The sequence below is a fragment of the Ailuropoda melanoleuca genome, chromosome 8 (genome assembly GCF_002007445.2).
Source record: "Ailuropoda melanoleuca isolate Jingjing chromosome 8, ASM200744v2, whole genome shotgun sequence".
Lineage (NCBI taxonomy): Eukaryota > Metazoa > Chordata > Mammalia > Carnivora > Ursidae > Ailuropoda > Ailuropoda melanoleuca.
Genome location: NC_048225.1, coordinates 19,136,904 through 19,158,612, shown reverse-complemented (window position 1 = coordinate 19,158,612; position 21,709 = coordinate 19,136,904). Strand labels below are relative to the sequence as shown.

General features: G+C 41.1%; 2 protein-coding genes across 2 annotated transcripts; one reads left to right on the top strand and one right to left on the bottom strand.

Moving 5' to 3' along the window:
- Nucleotides 1-2,121: 2,121 nt before the first annotated feature.
- Nucleotides 2,122-3,057, bottom strand: LOC100474666 (olfactory receptor 10G9-like). The gene has a single exon (XM_034667710.1). It carries the CDS (start codon nt 3,055-3,057, stop codon nt 2,122-2,124), a length of 936 nt encoding a protein of 311 aa, XP_034523601.1.
- A 13,568-nt stretch (nt 3,058-16,625) lies between these two features.
- LOC100474922 (olfactory receptor 10G6) lies at nt 16,626-17,618 on the top strand. The gene has a single exon (XM_002928213.2). It carries the CDS (start codon nt 16,626-16,628, stop codon nt 17,616-17,618), a length of 993 nt encoding a protein of 330 aa, XP_002928259.2.
- Nucleotides 17,619-21,709: the final 4,091 nt, after the last annotated feature.

Genomic DNA, 21,709 nt, shown 5'->3' with positions numbered 1-21,709 from the left:
TGACATCTGCTTTTTTGGAGTTTCCAACAATGGAATCATACAGTACATACACTTGTGTGACGGGCTTCTTCACTCATCCTTCTTTTTCTCCCTCATCTGTGTACTACTTAGCACACACCTACACACGTGCACAACACATGTACACATAAAACTGGGCAAATGTGAGTAAGATCTGCGGATTAGGTCAATGCCAATATCCTGGTTGGATATTATGCTATAGTTTTACAAATTGTTGCCATTGGGGGAAACTGAGCATACTTACATAATGGATCTCTCCATTTTACTGTATACAACTTTACATGATTCTACAATTATTTCAATAACCATTTCAACTAAAAAAATGACACTGATGTTTATGTTATATATCATCATTAAACACTTAAATTACTTTCAACGTGGTTTTGTTTAACATGTATTATTATAGAATTTTGAATCTTTCAGCATATTTCCACCTTAAAGCTATTAATAGTTCTCTCCTTAGGCACTCATACTTATCACAACGTCCACTGGATGATGCTACACCTGTCTGTCCTCCATATGAGATGATGACCTTCATGAATACAGAGACTTTGTCAGTTCTTTGGGTGTATCTATTGCTTATCACGTAACAGAACACTCAGTAAATGGCCTGTAACAGTTTGTGCTACTGTGAGTTAAGTAAAATAGTATGATGTTACAAGAAACTAGAAAGAATCCGAGGGAACCCAATGGCTAAGTAAGTTTGATCAAACTCATCCTCAGTCTTCTCCTTTGCAAATTGAGTAAGGTTCTAGACTAGGCCATATCAGTCTGGTTTATTGACATGAACACTAGTAATTGACCTCTTAACTAGATCACTGTTTCACGGTTTACATTGGTCATACCTTTATAGATAGTACAATTTTCTTCCCAGCATGGCCTCATAACTTGCTTAGAGCAAGATATACAACCTAGCATAGATGGGTTGCTTTGCTAAAGGGTCTCTGGAAGGCAGGCGCTGCAAGTCTGAGGAGTCTGACAAGTGATCTCCAGTTCTAACAGATGCCTACCAGTTTCTCTTCTTCTCTTCTTCGTATGCTAGGCAGTGTTGACATTTATTGCAGTAAGAAGATACAGGTGACATTTAAATTAAACATTTATTTTCAGAAAAACTACTTTATGCTATCAATATAGGTGTATATTTGACTGCTTTTGAGGTTCATGGCTCAAGTCTTACCTCCCAGATGGTGTCTAAAGTTCATTTTACACTTTAAGTCACACAAATGTGAACTACAGACAATATAATTACAGAGGTCTGGTTACTAGAGTCTGGTTCTAAAATTGGAAGATACTTTCAATATTTATTGGTAGTATATTTTTGTCTCTAAGATTATTTTCTTAATTTCACATATTTGCTATTTGTCTCTTGTTTATTCACAAAAATAATTTTAATATTGCTGAAATTAGAAGCTTTGCATTTAAGATAAAAGTCAGGAGCTCTGTAAATATAGAACAACAATCTGGATAGTGGTATCTGTTACTAATTCAGTGCAAATAGTGCATAAAGTATATAGATAGACAAATATTTACTTTAAAAATCTTGGAAGTCAAAGTGAAAAAATTAAAGAGTTATAGAGTTTTTGTTAACTCATAAATGTGAATAAAGCCATTCTTGATAATCAAGTACTTTTGGTATGATATTGTATAACATAAAATTTCATCAGATGGGTACTATATTTTATAATGAATTGCAAATATTACATGTGATTTTTATCAGCATAATGGTTTGAAAATTGAAACTGATTTTTAGATTGTTTGATTGAAACTGGCAAAATAAAATATAGGTGAATTGTACTGAAGAGCAATTCTACAAAACATTTATCAGAGGATAGGAGTAACAACTTTTCAGATGATTTACTTGATAGAATACAAAAGAGAAGAAGAAGCCATCATCCTTCCTCTTAGACTATCACCTAAATGTCTACTTACTAGGATTCTGGCAAGCAATGCAGAGGGAAAAATTATAAAATGCATTAAATTTTAATGAAAAAATCAAGATTGGATACTTGAAATGTTCCTTACAAGTATAATGTTCATGTTGGTGGTTTAATTTAATTCTAAAAAAAAAAATTTAAAAAGCTAGTCATATCTGGCCTTTCTTCATTATTTACGTTGAGTGAATACTGACTGACTTCTCACCTTGAGCAGAGCTCTCTTCACTTCCTTGTTCCTCAGGGTGTACACCACCGGGTTTAGAAGGGGTGTCAGCACCGTGTAGAAAACTGCCACAACCCCATCCACAGCATCCCGGGAGCCTGGCCTCAGGTAAATGAAAACACAGGGAACAAAGAAACAAAGGACCACAATGCAGTGGGAGGCGCAGGTCTGAAAGGCTCTGTGTCTCCCCTCTGAGGTGCGGATCTTCAGGATGGACCAGATGATGGACACATAGGACAGCACTATCAGGAGAAAGCAGCCCGAGGCCACGACCCCGATGTTGACAAAGATCACCATCTCGTTCACGGAGGTGTCCGTGCAGGCCAGCTTGAGGATGGGAGGGGCATCACAGAAGTAATGCTGGATCTGGTTGGGCCCACAGTAGGGCAAACGGAATGTCAGTGTGGTCTGGACAGCAGAGTGCAGAGAGCCACTGAGCCACGTGCTGGTGGCCAGGAGGGCACACGTCCTCCCACTCATCATGCTGGGGTACCTGAGCGGGTGACTGATGGCCAGGTAGCGGTCATAGGACATGACTGTGTAGAGGAAACACTCGGTGCTCCCCAGGAAGTGGAAGGAGTAGAGCTGGGCCACACAGCTGTGAAAGGAGATCGCCCTGCCTCCTGGGGACGCCAAGGTCATCAGCATTTTGGGCACGGTGACCGTGGAGAACCACATGTCAATGAAGGACAGGTTGGTCAGGAAGTAGTACATGGGGGTGTGGAGGTGGGAATCCACCGCGATCACCAGCAGGATGAGGAAGTTCCCCAGCACGGTGAGTACATAAATCACCAAGAACAGTCCCCAGAGGGGGATGTCCAGCGCAGGTGCACGGGGAAGCCCCATGAGGAAGAACGTTGTGACGAGGCTCACGTTTGTCATTTTCCACGCTTTTGCTGCCTCTCCCTATGGGAGTAGAGAGAGCACCCAGTATGTAATTGAAAACTGGACACCCATTTTCATGTGGCAACTGCATTATCCATGGTAGATAATTCTAGACTTAAACTCAACTTTGCTTGTTACAAAACTTATTTGGTAAAGATGATAGAGTAATTTCATCATCATTTTCTCTCTTCCTCTCTCTCTCTCTCTCTTGCCCACACAGAAACACATGCTTGCACAAATAGAGGCACCCACAGATATATGTAGAAGAAAGTCATAGAAATCCATTGTATCAACTTCTGCTTATATATCACAAATGACCACAAACTTAGCAGCATCAAACAATGCAAATTCCATTTTTACGGTGTCTGAGTCAGGTGAGCTGGGTGTTTTGCTCAAGACTGAAATCAAGATGTCAGCTGAGTCTGGACTCTCATGTGAGGCTTGAGTTTCTCTTCCAAGCCAATTGAGATTGTTGGCAGAATTCATTTCCTTGCGGCTTTAGGACTGAGGTGTCTGTCTTTCTTGGTGGCTGTTACCAGGGATCATCCCTCCCAGCTTTAGAGCCCACCCTCAGGTCCCAGCCACCTGGCCATCTGATAACATGGCGGCTTACTTTTTAAAGCCAGTAAGAGAATCTGTGTCCAGTTTGCTGTGACAAAGTGTGATGTGACAGAATGCATCAAAGGTGATATCCCATCACAGTCTCAGGTCTCACCCACTCAAGGCTAGGCGGCTCAGCAAGGAGTGTACACAAGGGGCAGCAATCGGGGGGCCGTTTGGAATTCTATTTTCTCTTCCGAGTTCANTGCCCTCCTTACTACCCATCACCAGCCTATCCCGTTCCCCCACCCCTCTCCCCTCTGCAGCCCTCAGTTTATTTCCCAGAGTCCATAGTCTCTCATGGCACTCCCAGCTTTAGAGCCCACCCTCAAGTCCTAACCACCTGGCCATCTGATAACACAGCAGCTTACTTCTCTAAAGCCAGTAGGAGAACCTCTCCCCATTTGCTGTGATAAACATGTCACAGAATGCATCACGAGTGATAATCCACCAGAGCCACAAATCTCACCCACACTCAAGGGGAGGTGATTTGGCAGGGAGTGTGCACAAGGGGGCAGCAATCGGGGGGCAGTGCTTTGGAATTCTATTTTCTCTCCAGCGTTCACGTAGTAACTTAATAAACCAAGAATTTAATTGTTGATAGCAATGCACACTTCAAATGTCTACAGAACACCTGAAAAATTTGGGGGATTGTCATATATACTTGACACCGGTAATACTAGTTGAAATATTGTAAGTATTAAATAAGGTAATAGATGTGATCTTTAATAAAGTGTTGGCTCTTGGGAGCTGCTCAAGAAATCATAATGAATCATACAAAATTGTTGCCTTGTGAGACAGAAATGCCTGTCTGTCTGTCTATCTATCTCCCAATCTCTCTATGGGGGGGGGAATGAGAGAAGAATAAATTCTCTTTGTGCTGTGAGACTTCTCAATTTCAAAGCTAGATCTTTGAGGATGGTTTCATCACTGGCATTGGGACTGATGTCTCATTACAACCACCACCTGCTTATAGAGGGAATTCCATCAGAGGAGGTGAGAATCTCACCTCAATGATGTGACCAGCAATCTTCCATATCATTCAGAATACCAAACAGCATACATTGCTGGCTCCATACTTCTCTTACACTAGTTTATCCTTCATGAGGCCCTAAGAACATAAAATTCATATGTGTTCTCCCACATCAATCTACTGGAAGCTTTCTAACATATAACCTTCCGTCTTAAATATCTAGATATTTTTTATTTGACCTTGTTAGAGATAATATCCATCCCTACATCTTCTACTCCTCATACTCATGAATTCAGGCAATGCCCTTGTAAGAGAAAACATCTCCATCGAGAGTATGGCTCTTATTTAAGACCTACTACCTGAGACAGGAAGAACAGAACCAACACCAAAGGAAAGGATGTTGCCAGCTTGATATGAAGAAAAGTTGGGATTCTGTACAATGAAAAGCAAGGCAGAATTAATGTTTTTTATTTATCCAACTTAGTGTTGCGTTCATGATCGTTATTAATTATTCTTTGAGGGAAGACTATGAAACCAGCTCCACAATATGAGAGAAGCCAGGATCTCTGATCTCATCAAAACTTAGACAAAATGCATCCTGTGTCTAGACAATGTGGCTTAAGCTACATCTAAGCTGTAATTTTCACGGGTGAAGGGGAGTGGGAGGTTCAGGCTTCCAGACATGGAATGAATAAGCCATGGGAATGAAGGCCCCGCATAAGAAATACAGTCGATGTATTATCACAGCGTTATTTGGTGACAGGTGGTGGCTGCACTTGTGGTGAGCAGAGCATAAAGTACAGAGAAGTTGGATCACTATGTTGTACACCTAAAAATAGTGACATTGTGTGTCAAATATACAAACACAAAAAAAAATTTAAGCTCTATTTTTCAAATAAGAGAGTAAATAGCAGACAAAATTATTATAATCACCTATATGGATATCAAAATTCAAGAACTGGTACAAATGCATCTGAAGTTTCTACTTTACCATCAGGATCCCATACCCAGAATAACTTCACATTCAGATTAGATGAAATACGAACCTTTTCATCAGGTGAATTGCAAGTAGTTTGAGATTTAAGGCAGGACTATCGATTAGAGGTGTCAATGTTTCATCTGTGTGTCCCTGCTACAGCAATTTGGTCCTTATTTGTAGGTTTTTAATTAATACTCGTGGTGGGGGAGAGAGAAACAGGCAGACAGACAGACAGAGATGGGAGACAGAGACAGAGACAGTGACAACATGAGACTTGATAATCCAATGTAGAAGGGTGTCTAGCAATGCCCAAGCATCTTATCTCTCAATGGAAGTTCAGGAGGAAAAACAGGAAGACTAAGAGAAATCTACCATTTTGAGAACTCACCTTATAGTATATGATTAATTTCTGTATAAAACTCATCTATTTTTTTCTTCCAATTTTTTACTATCATTGTCGAGGCAGTAGCCCGCAAGTTATTACTCAAAGAACAGACATACTTGTGATTCTTTGGTGCAAGTGGCTCATTTCTATCCAAGGACCCAACTAGTTGAAGTGCAGGGAATGGAAATTAACATGGCTGGATGGGTAGGAACTTAACTTGATTTGGTGTCTCAGGGGAAGGATTCCTCTTGGATCTTCAGGTTCCCTTGATGAGCAGAAAAACAACAAGAGACTAATGAAAGGTTTTTAATAATCATGCTTATATTTCCCACTGTTTTGCTTTTTGAACCCTCCTGAGAAGCGTTCATGTCTTCCTGAAACTAGTTATCCTTTTCCCTCAACAGTAATGCAGATAAACACATAACCCTTACTCTCAACTTAAAGTTTTCCAGAACCCGTAAATGGTCACCACCTGTTTCCATTCTCTATCTCAATGCCACTCTCTCATCCACCATCTTTTTAAAGTATGTTTAAAACATAAAAGTTTCTACCCTTTGTTGATTGTTTAGAGCTTTTGAGTGGCTTTTCTGAAGGAAGTACCTAAGGATACATAACTATTTCCCAACTGTGTAAGTAATAGATTGCATTGCTATCATAACTTTTATGCTCTTATAAGCTTGTGTAAACACTTGATGTATTAAAGTCGTTCTCAATTTGTAAAAATGTTTTTCATGAACTTTATTGATTTCTTTGTTTTGAGGTCATAGTCTTTTCTTATTGGTTTGTCAGGACTTTTACAGATTAAGATAACTAATTCAAGTTACTAACGTCAACATCTATTGCTGGCTGGACGGAGGAGAAACTTCTTCCCACATAGTGTTGTTACAAATCTGTATGGTTACAGCGCCTTCTTTAGGAAAGCAATACGACAGTAGTTATTTTTTTTTAAGATTTTATTTATTTATTTGACAGAGAGAGAGACAGCCAGCAAGAGAGGGAACACAAGCAAGGGGAGTGGGAGAGGAAGAAGCAGGCTCCCAGTGGAGCAGGGAGCCCGATGCGGGGCTCAATCCCAGGACTCTGGGATCACGCCTTGAGCTGAAGGCAGACACTTAATGACAGAGCCACCCAGGTGCCCCCAATAGTAGTAATTGAGTTTAAGATCATGTACACTCTTAATTCCAGTAATTCCACTCCAGGAGTCTATTCATGATTATAAAAGCACCAGGATATAGAGTCTTCATTCAAACATGTGTGTTGATACATGGTTTCTAGTGGAAAAACAACAGAACCAAGTGAAAAACTCTAGAAAGAATAAATCATGGTGTTGTTGCATCATGAAAACTTAAGCAGCTACTAAAAGATTGAATTACAACCACGCCAGTTAACTCTGAGGGGCTTTCATGGGATATTTTCAAGGAGGAGAGGGAACATCATGTCCAGACGTGTGGTTAGCATTGTCTCATTTGTGTAAAGCAAATCATCGCAAACTGTGTATTACAGGGACATAGAGAAAGGAGTAGAAGGATATAAATGAGGTTATTAATCTGGAGTTGAGAAGTAGTGGTGTGAAAAAAAGGACAAAATATCTTCAAAAGATGAGAATAATAATATAGCATATAAGATGTAGTCTAATTACTTATAATTTTATTCGTTATTGTATGCATAAAAAACCAGAAGTAAGGGAATTATATATAGTTTAAGTAAAAAAGGAAGCTAAACAAAACTATATATTTCAGTAGAAACACATTTATTTCCCCACACACTCACGCACATACAGACACACACACACACACACACACACTCATGTAACAAACCCCCAGAAAAGCCAATCACTCAAATTTGGAAAAGGAAACAGGAACAGGCAGAATTATTGCAAAATTATGCCTAATGAATATGTGATGGTGGTTCACTGACGTCTCCATGGAGGGTGCCAGTCCACAGCGGCTTACCATCACCCCAGACATGAACCCCTGAACACGCTGCAGGATGCGGTCACCCTGCCGTTCAAATCTCTGTGCTGTTAGTCCTGTCATGGCCGTCCTCTGAATCATCCTCTCTTGCATCGTGCCTTTAGTTGCCCTTGCTTCTGATCCAAAGTCTAAGTCTAGATTCCGTGTCCACGTCCCATAGTCGCTGGAGGGAATGGGAAAGCATCTGGTATTGCTGTCTCTATAGCAAAATGCAGCCCCACTGACAGGAAGAGGGTTTAAATGACACACAGCCAAAATATATGCACAAATAAGCTCTCCTACACTCCTAGTTAAGGTGGAGCCACGAGATCTCCAGCACAGGCACAGAGCTGTACGCATGTGGCCCAGCAGACCCTCTCCAGGGACCTACATAGATCTTGTACATTTGCGTTTCCTGCCATGTATAAACATATCCCTAGCTGCTCTGCTTACATGTAGCAAAAAAATGTTCCCAATTCAAATGTTGTTTGGAAAGAGAAAATTGTGAAAGGAGAGAGAGGTGAAAAACATGCTTTATTCATAAAAGAGAACCACAGATGTTAAAAAGACAGAGAGATGAATAAACCACACCCATGAAAATCAGTGAGTCTCAAAAACATAATTCTTAGTTAAAAATACCTCCGTGTATTACATCAAAAAAATAAAATAAAATAAAATGAAATAAAAATGGGCATCAAATGACCAACTCCTTTGAATGACATAAAGCAAAATGAGATAATGACAGTAAAAACAATATATATTTGGTTATATATATATAGGCATGTATATATGCATATGCATATATACATTTATACACACATACAGTTAGCATATCGTTGCCAATAAATATTGCTTATGTTAAAAAAAGAATACTTCTGTATGATTCCATATATATGAAGTTCAAAATTCGAATGAACACATATTTGGTAAATTAACAAAAGAAAATCAAGAGAAGGAGTAAGAGAAATTTCAGGATAGTTATTACCTCTCTTGGGGAGAGCAGAGGATGTCATGGAAGAAAAGGACAAAGATGCTACAGTGGTTCTGGTACCATTTTATTCTTAAATTGGATCATGGTTATGCATATTTTGTTTTATTAGTATTTACATATGTGTGTTATGTATGCATTATATACACATCTAATTTGTAACACTTTCAGAATACATAGGTGTACATTAAAACTTTTGGATGTTGAAAGTTTTAATGTACGCTTACGTATTTGGAAACTGCTAGAAATTAGATGTCACCAACAGTTGGAGGTGCTGCTGTGCTGATGGCTGTGCTGGTATATTCTAGCAAGACCACATCGAGATCTGGAGCTGACATTCATCACTACTTCATGATGCTTGCAACTCTCTGTCGTTCTGCACCTGTCATACTGCAGAGTTAAGTGGGGATGACCTCGAAATTTCCATCCTGAATCTTTAAATCTTTGATAATTGTCTTAATCTCCGTGAGCCTCCCCAAAGACACAAAAGATTTCATGACTTTTTGTTGGAAGTAGGGAGCCCCAGGGCTTCCACGTGACCCTCTCTATCAAAACAGTCCCTACTTGCTCTACGGGCAGGAAGCCAATCTGGAGATTCTCTCAGTTGCTGAGAAGACCAATTGCAACTCCCCACTGGTGAACTAGGAAATATTGCAGGGGAATTTGACATCTGCTAAAGCGGACTTGGTTTGGAGCACGATTTATCACATGGCAAAGCTGAAGTTCGATAAAGGCAATTGATCTGATTCTTTTTCTGTGTAGTTACTGCATGGAATACAGGTCCATTTGTGGAAAGACGGGAAGAATATACACAGTTAAGGCTATGTTGTTACTATAGGGAATACCTGGTCTTTCCTTCTCCAAAGTGGCACCGACTCAGTGAACTGGCTCAATCAGGAATTGGGGAACGACATTGACCTCCTTGGTGGCTCAGTTTGGGCCTCTGTTTATGATCCCTGGTGGGATTTTGTTATATTAATCAATAAGGAAAGACTTTTTGGGCTGGCAAGACTTTTTGCTCTTTGATTCATTTGGACTACTATATTTCTCTGACCACTCACACTGAGAGTCCCCCCCACCCTTGTCTGGGAGTTAAGACCCCTTACTTATGATCCTTAAAACACTGTAAAAATTAAAAGTTCATTTTGATTGCAATAATTCCAACCAGTATCCTTAGCTCTGTATCCGGTATCAATGTCATTCTTAGAGTCTTGTTAAAAGGAGTATGTTCTTGGCCCTTTCAGAGCATACGGTTTGTACGTGAGTCGGCTAGTTGCATGTGTATGATTAACCCACGCCCACATCGCCAGCTGGTCAAGTCATTGGATTCCTTTCCTTGCATTCTTATTTGGCATAAGCCGCTGTGGAGTCCAAGCATCCATCAATCAATCAGTCAGGAAACAGTGTAAGGCTACTGTCTTCTGACCGAGCTAGCACGATACCTGCAGAACTTCTGGAAGGCTCTTAGTGGTAATTTATCCAAACATATAAGGGCAGTCTTTCGTCCTTGGTCAAACTCTTTTGGAATTCATTTTCACCTGACTAAAACTAATGTGGGGAGGGTGGCGGTGGACTGGGGAGGGAGAAAGGACACGTGAGGTGTGCGACTGAGGAAAACTTCCTTCCTCTTAGAAGGAGAGGCCTTTTGGATTTCCAAGCAAGGCAAGAACAGCCTCACCATGTGGAGCAGGAGGGGCTGATTTTTCTGGGTACGGAGACTCAGTGTGAGGTTGGGGAGTCAGGCACTTCCTCATCCAAATCCCCCCACCAGTTCCCATGCCATTTCTCAGAGCTCTGTTCTTTCTAACCATTCTAAATCTTACATGAGAGCTCGAGCCAACTAGGCAGTTCATTGGATATTACAGTTAATAATCCACAAAGTATGTGGGGTTTGATCTTTGCTTTTGCTATTTCAGCCCAGTCTCCACAACAAAATAAGGCATTATTTTATCATCATAATAGAAGACCACTGGGCTTCAGTATGTTATTTATCTGAACATTAGCGGATTGGAGGTTCTCAGACCCTCTCTGTAAATTGTTACTTACATAAGAATTTGTCACTCCGTCCCAGAGAACTTCCATGGACCCATCCATAAAGAAAATCAAATAGGAAGCAAAGGGAGCTCTAGAGTAGAGAGAGAGCCACTTGGGCTCCCTAATACAGAGAAAAGATCTCTCCTGACATTCCAAGGCCAAGGATCCACATCAGAATTTGGAACCAAAGTCCCAGTCTGTAATCAAGTATTACTTTGGCTGGTATTATTCGAGGTAAATATTTATTCCCATCAGGATCGCACAGAACTTAAAAGCCCCCTGTCACTGGGGAATGAGGTGTTTGGCAACCTAAGTTCCTTCCACCTTCTTGTCCATATGTAGAATTCTCTCTCAGCAGAACCCTACATCTCACTTAAAATCTGTATCACGAGAAAGTATAGAAAAATTAGGAAATCATGTCCTTCTAATGGGAAATGTACTGATAAACTAATGCTGACTTTATATAATTTCTTTAGTGGAGAATGGCTCAGTCAGTAAATAGACCAAGTACAAAGTTGGGTCTCACAACATGTTACATAAAAATTGCGCACCAACAATGGTTCCAACTAAATCATTAAAACATATTTAAAGACAAAAACTTTTTCAACAAATATTTATTGGTCCATAGTTCGCCCAGCACTATTCCAGAACTACCCATTCCTCTATTCTCACAGATGGGGAATTCCTTACCACATATCTACATAGACTTGTAGGAGATTATATCCACTGCCTGCATAGTATAATCTTTCTCCTTTGAACTTCATCTCTTTAGAACTGTTTTTGGTTTTGTTTCTTGTCTTTTTAGTGTAAAATGGGGATGTGCTCTGGATTATTTCTCTAAGGGGCCTTCCAGCTCTAATTTAAGTGTGTTTGACTTTTAAGGGATTGCCAAAATTGCATACTCTATCTAGCTTAGTCTCTTGTTTGCATATTGGATGATCAAGACATTTCTGCCTGAAACAGTGTTGCTTGTCATAGGAATTTACTTTTGAATCTGAGTGAAATTCAAAGGACACTTTTAGGTAATTAACATATGGCATTCATGTAGCATCTTTGGCTTTGAAGTTCTTGCAAATTCCCTCCCCACACTTTTATGGCATAAACAGATAAAGCAACTTTATCTCTAATTTACAGGTGAGAAAAGGAAGACTGGTCCTTCCGGACTCCTGAGCAAGTCTATGCTCTTAGCAGGATCCTATGCTTCAGGGACACTGCTAGCAACTAAGCAAACATCCTGGAATAGCCCTAGCTCACATTTTGCTGTTAACAAAGCCCACTGCATCTTATTTTCAGGCAAGTTAATTGCCCCTGAAGGGTGAAGCAAAAGTGATGTCAACCCCGGACCCCACCCCATGGAGACTCCAGGAAGGAAGAAGTTGCTTGCCAGAAAGTGAGACTCCAGAGCTCACACCCCAGGGACAGTGCTGCCAACACTTTGAACAAGGCTACAAAGAGGAGGGATGCATCCAGAGAAGTGTACAGAGACTACGGTGACAAAATCAAGCTGGGGCGTCTCAGAGAGCCCGGGGAACCTGTCCAGCTCAAAAAGGGCCTTCCACAAGAAGCAGCAGAGAGCAAGAGACTGAAGCAAGCAGCAGGCCATGGCCTCATGGCAGAGTCACAGCCAGGTAGAGGCCGTCAGCAGAGAAGACTCCAGAAGGCAGGCACAGCTGTAGTGATGGAAACTCTTCTGAGATACATACTTATTAGAGTATGTGAGAGGTATTGGGAACAGAGAGGACAGTCAAGATCTCCTAAAGCCTGTGCTTTACAAATACACGGTGGGGAGGGGAGGATTTTATGTTCTGCTAACCAAAGTCCTGTTTACCTTTCAGAGTTTTCTGACCCAGATGAGTTTCAGGGTCTAGCTTAAGCCTAGTTCAGGTCTTCCAGGGTTTGAAATGGCCAGAGATTGCTAGTATATGGGTACTAATCTCCTTTTCCCCAGAACAGCATGTGGAGATGCTTCTTTTCCCATCACATAGATGAGAGCATCATATGTCGGTAATATCATGTGATCCTGACTAAATTTTATACACCATGTAACTGGAGCAGTTTTAGTTTCTAATGGAGAAAGAAGGGTATTTTTTTGGCTTTCCCAAGGGAGAAATTATAAGTTCTGTGTAAAGAGAACAAGAAATTGTAAAAATGAATGAAGACAGAGAGAGCAGCGCATTGGGGAGACAAGAGGAAAAGTACAGAACTAAAAAGAATTGGGGCTCGCAGGAAAATTGACCTTCTACGTGTAAGAACTAAATTTAAAATGTGAATTGACATGGATGCAAGAGACGTTGTGATTTCTTTTGGGGGGTGGGAATCTGCACCACGTCCTCTTCTCTCTCTCTCTCTCTCTCTCTCTGTTTTTTTTTTTTAACAAAGGAGAAACTGAGACTAAGAATATTAAGAGATTTGTTCAAAATAATGTAACTAGTAGGTAATGACAGTCGGTATTGGAATTCTTATGATTTCAGGAGCTACATTAAGACCTAAGTGATATTATCCTGGATTCAGTGTCTAGATCACAGTGACATCCAGACAGGAATGCATTTATTCAATAGAATTTAAGAACCTTGCAATGCAAAGGGTGCCTGGATGGCAAAGTCAGTTAAGCATCCAACTCTTGCTTTTGGCTCAGGCTGTGATCTCAGGGTCGTGGGATCAAGCCCAGTGTGGGGCTCTGTGCTCAGCATGGAGTCTTGGTTGGGTTTCTCTCTCCCTCTCCCTCTGCCTCTCCCTTCCACTCTCTCTCTTTCACTCTCTAAAATAAATAAATACACCTTAAAAAAAAAAAAAAGAATCTCCAGAGCAAGATATGCCACAAACATGGGATGAGAAGAAAATGAGACAAAGTCCCTTTGGAGCTCACAGTCTAATGGAAGAAATCGGGTGCTCAGAAGGGTAAATTGCAACATGCTTTGTGAGCCCATAGAAACATGAAGGACTGTGGAGGCTACAATTGGGGGAAAGGGAGAAAAGGCTTTCCTTAGTAGATCACACATGAATGAGATATTGAAAGATGAGAAGAAAATTTTCGGGCATTGGCAGAACAAGGCCCTTCTAGATTAAAGGAACAGGTGTCTAAGGAGGCAGGAAAGAATGTCTGTGGGATGGAGCCCAGAGAGGGGAGGCTGGGGAAATAAGTTGACACCATATTACAAAGCTACTTTTTCTCTAGGCCATGCCAATAATTTTACACTTTGCCCCTGGCTGCAGTGGTGTTAAGGTTGGTAAACAAGGAAATGTCTAGGAAATCTCTAAGAATTTTGTCTGAAATTCTTTCAGAATAGATTCTATAGCTCTATGGTGAGAGATTACTTAGTTTCTGTGTGGTTTAAACCCTTGCTACCTGTCTCAGTTTGCCCTGGACTCACCTAGGTTTAACAAGGAAAGTCTCAGGACCAGGAAATTTCTCAGTCCCCAAAAGCCTGTTTGCACTGATAAGAGTAATTTCTGTGGCACTGTAGAAAATTGGGAGGGATAAGATTATGGATACACCATGACTGATGGTGTAGAGGGAATTAGCCAGATGGCAGCCATAGAGACAATGGTGAGTCTTTGGCCCATTCAGAGTCTAGCTGGAAACCAAAGTTCATTCTGCCCTCTCTGAAGCCTTCTGAACGATTCTGGAAGGTGACATGCCATTTTGGATGCTTGCCTCCACTTGGTAAACATTATTAAAGCAAAACTGAGTGGAAGGAAGGTGATACTAGAAGGATCCCCTCACATGAGCCCTCAGCATCCGGAAGAACTCTGGTCATGTCCCTGATTTCTACCTTTCACTGTGGCTGATGCCAGTCACTAGTAGTCCTGGGACAAAAGGCTCTTTGTCATGCTGCTTCAAATTTGGGGACTCAGATCTGCTATGGGACAAGTCACAGGAAGCTACAGGTTCACTTCAGATCTCAGGCACAAATGCAATGACTGAATTTGCCTAATAATGAGGACCACTCCACATAGTTGATGGAAAGTAATAACTAATGTTGATTGAGTGCTGCTATGGATTATGTAATTTTATTTAATCCTTACAACAATCCCATGAAATGGGCACAATGATTGTCCTCACTTATAGAATTAAGCAAGGAAAGGGGAAATGGCTTTTCCAAGTTTACCAACAAGTATAAGTGGAAGAGCTAGGATTTTTTTGGTAAATTTTAACATGTGTTATGTGCTATTTTATACACTTGACATGTATTACCTCATTTAGTTCTCACAGTAGTTCTTTTTTTATGATTTTATTTATTTATTTGTCAGAGAGAGAGAGGGAGCACAAGCAGGGGGAGCAGCAGGAAAAGGGAGAAGCAGGCTCCCCACTGAGCAAGGAGCCTGATGTGGGGCTCCATCCCAGGACCCTGGGATCATGACCTGAGCCAAAGGGAGTCGTTTAACCCACTGAGCCACCCAGGCATCCCTCAGAGCTAGGATTTTTCATTCTGGTCTGACCTCTGAGGCTATGCTCTTTTTTTTTTTTTTTAAGATTTTATTTATTTATTTGACAGAGAGNGCAGCAGGAAAAGGGAGAAGCAGGCTCCCCACTGAGCAAGGAGCCTGATGTGGGGCTCCATCCCAGGACCCTGGGATCATGACCTGAGCCAAAGGGAGTCGTTTAACCCACTGAGCCACCCAGGCATCCCTCAGAGCTAGGATTTTTCATTCTGGTCTGACCTCTGAGGCTATGCTCTTTTTTTTTTTTTTTAAGATTTTATTTATTTATTTGACAGAGAGAGAGACAGCTAGCGAGAGAGGGAACACAAGCAGGGGGGGTGGGAGAGGAAGAAGCAGGCTCATAGCAGAGGAGTCTGATGTGGGGCTCGAACCCATAATGCCGGGATCACGCCCTGAGCCGAAGGTAGACGCTTAACCGCTGTGCCACCCAGGCGCCCCTGACCTCTGAGGCTATGCTCTTAAGATACAATACATGCTTCCTTAGTGGATGGATGGTTGGATGGATGGATGGATGGATGGATGAACTGACAGATAGACAGCACTTATCCAGAAGCAGAGAGAAAGTGACAACAGGTGCCTTGTGGATGAGATTTTGTATTGTTTCACTATCTTGAAAGATTTTAAAATGGCATGTATATTTTTTGGCATGTATATTTTTGAGATGCAGTTAATGAAAATGATTATTTCTACCTACAACTTCATTCGACGTGTAGCCCAAACAACGCATGTTTAAAAATCTATGCTGATTTTTATTGGGCACACCTACATTAGGAAATATAATTTCAATTCTCATGTTGTTAAAAAATAAACAAGGTGTTACTTACCTCTCTGGTATAAAGATCAGAGATCAAAGTGAAGGAAAACGATGGAATAGCCATTTCTTCGTGGATTGATTTGGGTTTTTTATGACTGTAATTCTTCCTGACATGAAAAGCTCTGCGTATGGTCTTTCCTTCAGTCTCCTGAATTACATACACATCATCTGTCACATAGGGTTTTAACCTTGGATGAAATAATTGCTCCCTGGAATCAAGCAGAATCCCAAAATCAAAGTTGGACAGATGGATGGGGGTGAGGGGTTGGTTGGGGCTGGGGGTGACAGAATGATTAAGAAGAACAAGAGCTAGAGTGTGATCTCTCTCTTTCTGAGACCCTTTTGTGTCCATGCTTGGGAATGACACAGAATATATGCTCCATGCCTAAAGAATTGAATGGGCCTTGAGCTTTCCCTTCTGCTACTTCTTCTAGCAGATGTGAACAGCAAGGAAATGCAGAGTGGAAACCAGACTTCCGTGTCTCACTTCATTTTGGTGGGCCTGCACCACCCACCACAGCTGGGGGTGCCACTCTTCCTGGCTTTCCTTGTCATCTATGCCCTCACCGTCTCTGGCAATGGGCTCATCATCCTCACTGTCTTGGTGGACACCCGGCTCCACCGCCCCATGTACTGGTTCCTGTGTCACCTCTCTTTCTTGGACATGACCATATCCTCTGCCATTGTCCCCAAGATGCTGGCTGGCTTTCTCTTGGATAGCAGGATTATCTCCTTTGGGGGTTGTGCAATCCAACTTTTTTCTTTCCATTTCCTGGGCTGTACCGAATGCTTCCTTTACACGCTCATGGCTTATGATCGTTTCCTGGCCATTTGTAAGCCTTTACATTATGCCGCCATTATGACCCGCAACGTCTGTAACTTCCTGGCTTTCGGCACCTGGCTGGGAGGCACCCTCCACTCACTTTTCCAAACAAGCTTCATATTCCGGCTGCCTTTCTGTGGTCCAAACCGGGTAGACTACTTCTTTTGTGACATTCCTGCCATGCTGCGTCTAGCCTGTGCTGACACCACCATCAATGAGCTGGTCACCTTTGTGGACATTGGGTTCCTGGCACTCACCTGCTTTATGCTCATCCTCACTTCCTACGGGTATATAGTGGCCGCCATCCTGCGAATCCAGTCCGTCAACGGGCGCCGCAATGCCTTCTCCACCTGTGCCGCCCACCTGACCGTTGTCATTGTTTACTATGTGCCCTGCACCTTCATTTACCTTCGTCCTGGCTCTCAGGAACCCCTGGATGGAGTGGTCGCTGTCTTCTACACTGTCATCACTCCCTTGCTCAACCCCATCATCTACACGCTCCGCAACAAAGAGATGAAGGTGGCATTGTGGAGGCTGGGAGGTCGCAAGGATGTGCAGCCTCACTGACTCATTCATCACAAACATGCAGAAGACACTAAGGCTTAGGGCAACAGATGGGATACTGATAACTGGAGAGATTTAAGACAGAAAGCAAAGAAGGATCCATGCAGAGAATAGAAGACTCCTAGGTGCACAGACGGAAACTCTGGAATGTTTCCTGCTTTCAACATGATTTTTTCATATTTCTTCCTCAAATCCAATGGGAATCAAGCAAAGCAACTCAGCAAGGATAGAAACTTACAGAAAAGATCCAAGATGAGTAAAAATCCACATAAAAAATTTGTTTCTCTATAGCATCAATCTACATGGGTTTTTTTTTTAAGATTTTATTTATTTATTTGACAGAGAGAGAGACAGCCAGCGAGAGGGGGAACACAAGCAGGGGGAGTGGGAGAAGAAGAAGCAGGCTCCCGGCGTAGGAACCTGATGTGGGGCTCGATCCCAGGACCCCAGGATCACACCCTGAGCTGAAGGCAGTCACTTAATGACTGAGCCACCCAGGCGCCCCATACAAGTTTATTATTGCTGCTAATCCTTGAGCTGTTTCCCATATTGCTTTTTACATGTTACAAATAACCTTCATGCAAAACAGGAACTTTGACTTAGACATCAATTATATAAAGTAGGTATTATTCCCATGTAGCTGTGGGAAACTGAAGTCAAGGGAGAGAGTGGCCCTTCCATACTTCCTGTTCTCAGCCTTTTATTTTGGTAAAAATGGTTGATGAACTTGAACGTGAGGATGCAATTCCACCACACTGTGAGGGTGTTCTTGTGCAAGGCNTCGTAAAAATGGTTGATGAACTTGAACGTGAGGATGCAATTCCACCACACTGTGAGGGTGTTCTTGTGCAAGGCATCACTACCTCACTAGTTCTAGCCTTCTCAGGTTGCACAGGGCTCTGACTGGTAAACTGAGGGAGGTATGTCAAGGGGAAGCTCTCTTGCTCCACAATCGTAGACTAGATCCCCTGGTGTTTCCATGGATATCAGTGAAACAGATCCTATGAGGTGGTGGGAGAATGTATGTGCTACCACATTCGGGCCTTTTCCCACAACTGTTGAGTATGAATGAGAAGCAGATGGGTTGGGGCATAGACCTGGTTGCAAGATGATGACCTGAAGCCTATCCTGTTGGTTTTCCTTGTGAGAATGTTCCCGGTAGCTCATGAAGGCCCTTCACTTCCAGGTTTTGGGATACGGGGTGCTAGAGATGCTTTTGTTATTTCAAGTGTACATGGGTAAGTGCAACCTAAGAAGATTCACTGTGTTCCCCCAAATCAATTCCAATTGTTAAAAACTACGATCATGCATAAGAACTAGTGTCTATGGATCAGAAACTTTCTGAGACGAAATGCATAGGTCAGTGGCTTTCTTGCTGTTATAATAGCAGAGATGCAACCTTACACATCTAAACATGCATGAGGAGGCAAGCCAGTGCAACTCAACAGTGATGTATGCAGTATAACCCCAAAACTGTGACATCGTTGTCTATTCTAAATGAATCTGTAGTCTTATGAGAAGGAAGTGCCTTTGTATCTGAGCATAGAGATGAAAGATCTGACTAGAAAATGGTTAAGAAACAATCGGTACAATTCAGTGTCCGATAAGTCTTGTAATAGTCCAGGAGAAGGAGACTGAGAAAGAGCATTAGGTCTAGAATCTGTAAAGCTGGCATCATGGGAAGTATAGGATAACCTATGGCTTGAAGGTCTTGTAAAATCTAGTTAGAGGAAAGGAGTAGATAGAAGTTTTTGTGTGAGGGGAAAGACAAAAATACTCTAAGGATATTCCTAGGAGAATGCTCTAGAAAAGTCTAATGAACCATTTTAGGAGAAGCAGCCCTGGGGCTAAGAAAAGGCAGTTTACAAACTGTTTGGCACATATACAAAGGACAGTGTCATGGGCACCTCAACATCCCACAGGCCAAGAGGAGGCAGCAGTCAGTCAGTAAGCCTCCAGGGCCAGAGCAGACCACGGGGAAGTCAGAGGAAAGCAAACGTTGAGGACCCCCTTTCCCATTAAGGCCAATGACCCATTATGCACAAAAAATGAAGGTTCACATCAAAAACTTAATTTGTTGGTCAACCTTGAACAGAAAAATATAAAATACATTCTAGCAATTTTTTAAAAAGACACCTAAAAACATAACACAACAAGCAACAAATTTTAGTCTCCGTCAGCAATTAAAAGAGCAGCAGAGCTGAGGAGTGAACCTAGGTCTGAGTCCAGAGTTTGAACTCTCGACTAGAAGGAACCACAGGGAGTAATGTTTCCTCTGTAACTTCACCTCTAGGGAGGGTGTTTAGTTTTCAAGTGTGTTTTGAGGTTATCTAGCCTTGAGAGTGAGAAAAATAAAGCAGAGAGGAAAAGCACTAGCCTGAATGTTTCTCCAGTGTTAAAAATAGTTACTAAGAGCATAATACTGTTTAGAGTTTGAATATTCAGTATTCTTTGGCTTCCTTCTAATTTTGGCTTCTTGTTTTAAAATTCAAATAACTCTCTGGCTTCATATTTTAAAACTGAAGTAATTGATCCAAGCAGGATTTTACATTAGAGAAAGAAGCAAATTGGAAAATTGTGTTAGCTTTCATTTCCCAAATGACTAGCTAATTGTCACATTACCCTTATTAAATACTTGTCACACACACAAGCTTAATATGCTAACTTCTAAATATACTAAATTCTTACATGTACTTGATCTTATTTCACAGTATCCTTTATATATACATACTGTATGTATGCATATCTCTTATATATATATGTGTGTATATATAATGCACACAAATAAAATACAAATTCCATTAATATGTCCATTAGCACAACCTTTTTGAACAGCTACATTTAAAAAATACTTTTAAATACCCAATCGGACTACTTTCCCATATTCTCTATTCATGTTTAGATTACTTCCAGCTATTTTTTATAGTTATTAAAGTGGATTTATAAATAATTTTGTTATATATATTTTGTGTATTATAGTGTTTTATATATTGTAGTATTTAGAAATATATTGCTTTATATGTCTTGCTGTCATGATCTAATAGTCATTGTAAGTTATGTTTGTATATATCTGTTCAGATCACTTACATAGTAATTTTTTAATTTTAATATTCAGCAAGAAATCTGATTATTCTTATTTCTGAATTCCTAGAGGACATTTCAATATATCCCCCTTTCACTTAGTCTCTCTAGGACTCATTGTCTTCATCTGTAAAATAAAGTTGAACAACATGATCTCTAAGCTACCTTTTATTTTGATATTCAAAATCTCTATAATTGTTCTATTCCCACTGTTTCCATGAAATGTTCTTAAAAATTGGTGTATACAGGAAATGTTCTTAACAGAGAGACAGGAAAAGAAGAATCATAGAAACATAGCAAACTGGCAGCCACCAGCCAGATTTTTTTCACCCATCATTTATATGCCAGAAGTGATAAAATATAGAATGAACAATTTTATCAAAAATTTGCCTCTGTTGGCATTTATTGCATAGTTTGACTCTTTCATTGCATTCAAAGGGCAAAGATAGAACTAACTGATGGAAGTGAGGTATCTTGATTTAAATTGCATGTAAAGAATATTCTAACATATCTGAACTGTCCAGTAGTGGAACAGGCATTTCTGTGAAGTAATAATATTCTCATACCGAAAGGGTCATGGAGAAATCGGTGGGTTGGGTAACCAGTTCAGAAAAAGTGAGGATATTGTGCTATGTCACATGTCCCAGGGTTAACGGAACACTCGTCATGTATCATTATTTTAAAGATGTGGAGTTGACATCTGAGCATGAGATGAGAAACTGAGCTGTCTTGCCAATAAGTGGTGATGATAAGATGTGAGCCCAAATCCATCTAACTCCAAGGTTCATGTTCTTTCTACTGCGCTTTCAAAGATGCTTATGGAAAGCACAAAAACCCATAGCACAGGCCTTCTTCCCAGGGGGCTCTGACACCTGCACAGAGAAGAGGGAATTAGTACCCTAAGCCAGTTTGGGAATGGGACCCCTGACACAATACACTGTCAGCGCCACTGGCGTTCACAGACAAGCCAGGACACTCTTAGCCAGAGAAGAAAACGAGGAGAAGAAAAGCTC